A 5,839-nucleotide genomic window follows, 5' to 3' on the forward strand; every position below is an offset into this window, starting at 1 on the left:
TCAACCCTCATGACCACGTAGATTTCATAATGAAAACAACTTTTTTTTTTTGCAAAACTTTTTTTTTATTCGCACGCGCGCATCAATTTTGGGGTTCCCGGAGGATGTCATCCATATAGTCAAATCAACATGGCCTTACCTTCATAAAAAAAACTGCTCTATTTATTCTTACTCAAACACATTCATAAAATTTTGTGACCAGCCCCCCAAGTGTGCTGCCACTTGCTACATAATGTAATCCAACACCACAGGGTCTTTGCTACAGCACCAGTTACCAGGATGACAGCTTTCTGGTCCAGGTTATTGGCTTGAAGAAGAAGATGAAGAAAAGAAGACAAAACAGAGAAAAACAAGATGTTTTCCTTCCACAAAGATAAACTTAAATACATGTAGATGCAGTGGAGCACTTGAGTCATACATGTACCTGAGTGCGAGTAGAGACTGCACGTTTGTGAGGACTGACCTGAGTGCGAGTAGAGACTGCACGTTTGTGAGGACTGACCTGAGTGCGAGTAGAGACTGCACGTTTGTGAGGACTGACCTGAGTGCGAGTAGAGACTGCACGTTTGTGAGGACTGACCTGAGTGCGAGTAGAGACTGCACGTTTGTGAGGACTGACCTGAGTGTGAGTAGAGACCTGAGTGCGAGTAGAGACTGCACGTTTGTGAGTAGAGACCTGAGTGCGAGTAGAGACCTGAGTGCGAGTAGAGACTGCACGTTTGTGAGGACTGACCTGAGTGCGAGTAGAGACTGCACGTTTGTGAGGACTGACCTGAGTGCGAGTAGAGACTGCACGTTTGTGAGGACTGACCTGAGTGCGAGTAGAGACTGCACGTTTGTGAGGACGGCGTTTCTCCAGGCGGGATCTCCCTCGTGTGAGATGACCAGGTTCTCCTCGTGAGCCGTGATGGCGTCATACAGGACACGGTGGTCATCATACTCATCTGGGGACGTGAAGTGGTCCTGGGGAGACAAGGGAATATCAGTTTCAGTTTATTCATTTTACCAGAGGGTTACACTCAGGTATTTGACCTGTTTTTCAGGTATAACGCACAATAATAATCATACAACATTGCTCAGGAAATGTCAGTTCGAATTACAATGAGTTTTTGAAGGCCATTAAAGTTGTGAGTTTTCTTTGTGTGTTGTGAGTTTTCTACTCTTTAGCATGCCACCATTTACTGTCACAGATTAAATGTACACGAGTAGCCCCTTAGCATTTTGAGGCTGTAGGGGCAGTGGGTTGTTAATCCACTGTGTCTAGGGCACGATATTGGAAGGCCTTCCACCACCTTTTGCCTCCCCAACTGAAGTCAGGTAGTACTACGGAACCCATTTTACACCTGGGTGAGGTAAAAATGTAAGGTACCTTTCCCAATGACACAAGGTCTAGCCAGGAATGTGTGGAATCGACCGGTGACGTCTTTATCTCGTGTTCATTTGCCCATGTACGTGTGGTACTAGCCTCATGTCCAGACAAACAGACACACAAACCCACAGCTCAGTAATCCAAATCAATACCTGTACCTTGTACTTATAGGGCTATTGTACTGACCTGATGTAGTTTGAGTGACATCCTGACGCCGGGTGCCACACACCTCCTCAGCATCTCCATGTCACAGAAAACCCACTCGTCCTTCGGGGACGTGATGCGGAAATCTCCCTTGAAAAGAGCATGGAGGCCGTACAGGAACGACTCCAAGCTGTTAGGGACAGAGAACGGTCCAGTTAAAGCAAGGGTGAACCAGGAAGGTAACGACTAAACCGCACCTCTGCATGAAAGTTGCTTCCCCGCCAGATCGTTTGACAGTTGTTTATCTACAGCCAGTTCCAAAAGTCTATTAAACGCAGGGGTGCTTCTGAAATATTACTAACACTATTAACTACAAAAACAGCTACGGTAAAAATAAAAATACAGGCATCATCACTGGCATGCCTGCAAGTTAAATGCTCCCGTGAGTTTTACCTGCGAACATGTACATGTAAAACCAACCAAAGACCACAATACTCCTGCAGGAGGTATAGTACAATTGTAAACCTCCTTCACGGAGTAACAACACAGTTACACAACATCCCAAAACCAAATGTCAGGCAAGAATGAAGGAAATACAAGACAAAATTGTACCTAGATGACATGTGGTGCGATGCTGTGCCCAGCGCCCTCCTGCCCAGCACACACAGCCCGAAGCACAGCGTGACCAGCGCTGACTCCCTGCTGCTGTCCACCGCCTGCTCACGACGGCCTGGGTTTCATTGGATTTGTTTTGTTTATTTGCACATATATACAACAAAATACACTAGAAAGGTAACATTTGCAACGCAAATTCATAATGTTTACCTTCGCATATGGTTTGCTCTGTTAAGTCTTACTCAAACACAATCATTATATATTGTCAGACAGGAGTCTAAATCCCTCCTGCTATGAAATTGCAACCATGAGTCATGACGTAACTCAATACTAGTTACAATGGTCAGGTCATTGACCTTTTTGGTTTGGAGAAGAAGCAAAAACTAGAAAGGCATTTGCAGCAAATGGCTTCACCACATCCCCCATACCAAAAATGGACCTATCCCCCTCCCGCGCAAATGGATTGTTCTTAAATCACCCCTGTCCAAAATGTGAAGTGTTCCAATAGTCTATCCCCCCATGCGGCAATGTAATCTTCCAACGCCTTCTGCTGTTGGAACAGGTAGAACCAGTGTTCTATTTAGAACCGTTAGTTGGGGATTTTTCAAGCTACAATCGCAGTTTTTACTGGTCTGAAAATAGCAAAAAATTCCCATTTTACACAATTTTAGGTGCTGTGCCATACAAATTAGGTTGCAGTGATCCTGGCCTTACCTGCACAGTGCTGTATCCACAGCAGATACGTGTTGCAGAAGGAGTGGCGAGAGATCCCATTCAGCCGGAGGTCGTAGTCGTCGTCGATGTTGTGGTTGAAGGTCGGGTCCACGTCGGCGTACGTTTTGTCCAGGCAGATCTTGAGCGCCTCCTGTATGTCCGAGTTGTTCACCCACGTCTCCAGCTTCGGGGAGCGAACCACGTAGTAGATGATGCTCTGAAGTGAGACAGCGAGGGAGTGTTAGATGAAATGGAGTACATCATCTGGTTGTCTGCTGACTTCTTCATATCAATTATAGGACTTATGTAATAAACAAAATATTCCAGGAATTCAAAGGGTCAGTTTCATCCCAATAAAGCTATGGTAAAAAAAGGTAAAGGCAGTCCCATAGCCTTTTTGAGGCAGTAGGGGTTGTTCCACTGTGTCTGGGGCACGCTATTGGAAGGCGGAGCCCATCCCTCTCCTTCCACCGCCTTTTACCTCCCCAACTGAAGTCAGGTACCCATTTTACACCTGGGTGAAGTGAGGAAGGTGCCTTTCCCAACTACACAATGTCTCACTAAGAATGCATGGGATCCAACCTGCAACCTCTCAATCCTATGTACGCTAGCCTATAGGCTGCTTGATGCCACACCTCACTTACAGGACTATTTTGACTGAACGACTTTGGACACAACGACTTATGAGTTATTTATTAGTTATTGCCATTTTGTTTATTTATTTACTTTGTGTGAGTTACCTTATGTATAAAAAATATTACTTTGTTTTCATTTGTGAGCAAGTAGTATTTATGTTATGACCCCCTGACACTCCTCCACGCTCGACCTCTATGAAAAGCGGCCGAAATAGCGGCCGATTAGAGCATGTAACACTGTTACAGATCGAGTTGAAATAAAGGCTCAAACAAACAAACAAACTAAGAAATAAATAGACAGTGCATCTGCTGACCTTGATGTAGTAGCTGATGAGGATCTTCCTGAGATCGAAGACCTGCAGCATGGAGGCTGCGGAGTTGTCTGAGATGGAGTAACCCTCCAGGACATACTTCACAGCCGTGACTTCCCAGGCCAGCCAGCGCTGGTTAAAGGCAGCGTTCCCTGACAGCATGTGGGGCAGGTGCCCAGGCTCACAGCAGCAACAACCTTTTGTTGAGGGGAAAAAAACACAGTTAGATGTGCAAGGGTTAGGTGTAACAGGTCGTTCTGTGTAAGCCAGTCAGCGCTGGTTAAAGGCAGCGTTCCCTGACAGCATGTGGGGCAGGTGCCCAGGCTCACAGCAGCAACAACCTTTTGTTGAGGGGAAAAAACACTTACAGTTAGATGTGCAATGGTTAGGTGTAACAGGTTGTTCTGTGTAAGCCAGCCAGCGCTGGTTAAAGGCAGCGTTCCCTGACAGCATGTGGGGCAGGTGCCCAGGCTCACAGCAGCAACAACCTTTTGTGGAGGGGGACAAATGCATCAAGTTTAAACCATGGTTACAGTTAGATGTGCAAGGATTAGGTGTAACAGGTCGTTCTGTGTAATATAGCCAGCCAGCGCTGGTTAAAGGCAGCGTTCCCTGACAGCATGTGGGGCAGGTGCCCAGGCTCACAGCAGCAACAACCTTTTGTGGAGGGGAAAACATACACTTACAGTTAGATGTGCAATGGTTAGGTGTAACAGGTCGTTTTGTGTAATATAGCCAGCCAGCGCCGGTTAAAGGCAGCATTCCCTGACAGCATGTGGGGCAGGTGCCCAGGCTCACAGCAGCAACAACCTTTTGTGGAGGGGAAAAAAACACAGTTAGATGTGCAATGGTTCGGTGTAACAGGTCGTTCTGTGTAATATAGCCAGCGCTGGTTAAAGCTAGATGTGCAAGGGTTAGGTGTAACAGGTTGTTCTGTATGATATAGTCAGCTGCTGCCACACAGCATTTCCTGACAGAATGTGGGGCAGGCTCACAGCAGCAACAGCCTGGGGAAGATGGGGGACAAGTACATCAACTTTAAACCATTCTCCCATTCAACTGGCAGTAACAGAGGAATTTACACCAGGCCTGATGTTGTAAGATTGGTAGCCCCTCCCTCTCATACAAATTGCTGTATCTCCAATCCGATATCGTGTTCAATTTCATTTTAACGTCTGGATTCAATTTCATTCTAATGTCTGGAAGATTTGATGGGTACGCCAACCATTTTCATTTATGTCCACTCTATGTTTTGTATTTGTTACCCCAACTCTGTGTTTATGTTTTTTTTATGTTTCATGAGCAAAGGATCCTTGTAAGTACATAACACGTTTTCTGTCCAATGCTCACAAATCTATGTCATAGTATGTGAAAGAAATAAACAAAGACAAAGTCAAAGTTTATTGCACAACGATTGTCACGGGTACAATGTATGGCAAATAATAAGATTACTAGTTGGTATGTGTCTAACATAATGCTATATATATGGTCAACGGACATTGTATCTGACAGAGTATTATAAAGAACTACTGGCTAGAGAATATTTCAACTCTTCATGTACATTCTACATTACGCTAAACTATACTCATGAAGGGTACAGTGAGCAGTTGTACCTAATTATACTAAACATGTTCTATGGCTACTAAACAGAGTGTATACTAAGTTACTTGCCAGGAATGTTAAAATTCTACATATACATGCTACGAAACGCTACTAAGAGGTCATCCTCACCTTCATCCTCATCCACCCCCTCTGTGATGGCCTCCACCTCTCTCTGCTGGCAGTACGTACCTGAGGAGGGACATCAGGCAGTAACAGGGTCATCAACATGTGTGTATAGTACAATATATATATACAGTCTGACTCAGTCCTAAGTCTCCATGGCCACAAAATATTTCTTCGTCCAAGGTACTGTACTGAAAGCTTTTATGTAAACTGTTATATAATTATAAATAAATTATAAATATTCCAAAAATTTTTTTCCTTATTAGATATAAAAAATACTAAAGGAATAATGGATGATTTGATTCTGACAGCAACATTAACCCTAT

At 44.6% G+C, this 5,839-nt stretch overlaps 1 protein-coding gene across 1 annotated transcript in view; it reads right to left on the bottom strand.

Moving 5' to 3' along the window:
• Positions 1-5,839, bottom strand: part of LOC109487972 (pecanex-like protein 1) — a 27,445-nt gene that overhangs the window by 6,081 nt on the left and 15,525 nt on the right. The window contains exons 18-23 of the mRNA XM_019792099.1: positions 5,520-5,579; positions 3,792-3,985; positions 2,843-3,059; positions 2,126-2,243; positions 1,556-1,703; positions 812-963 (exon numbers count right to left, since the gene is read on the bottom strand). Of these exons, the coding sequence (XP_019647658.1) occupies positions 812-963; positions 1,556-1,703; positions 2,126-2,243; positions 2,843-3,059; positions 3,792-3,985; positions 5,520-5,579 (889 nt within the window). The remainder of the gene's footprint in view (positions 1-811; positions 964-1,555; positions 1,704-2,125; positions 2,244-2,842; positions 3,060-3,791; positions 3,986-5,519; positions 5,580-5,839) is intronic.

This window comes from Branchiostoma belcheri, unplaced genomic scaffold, assembly GCF_001625305.1.
Source record: "Branchiostoma belcheri isolate BF01 breed outbred unplaced genomic scaffold, Haploidv18h27 scaffold90, whole genome shotgun sequence".
Taxonomy (NCBI): Eukaryota; Metazoa; Chordata; class Leptocardii; order Amphioxiformes; family Branchiostomatidae; genus Branchiostoma; species Branchiostoma belcheri.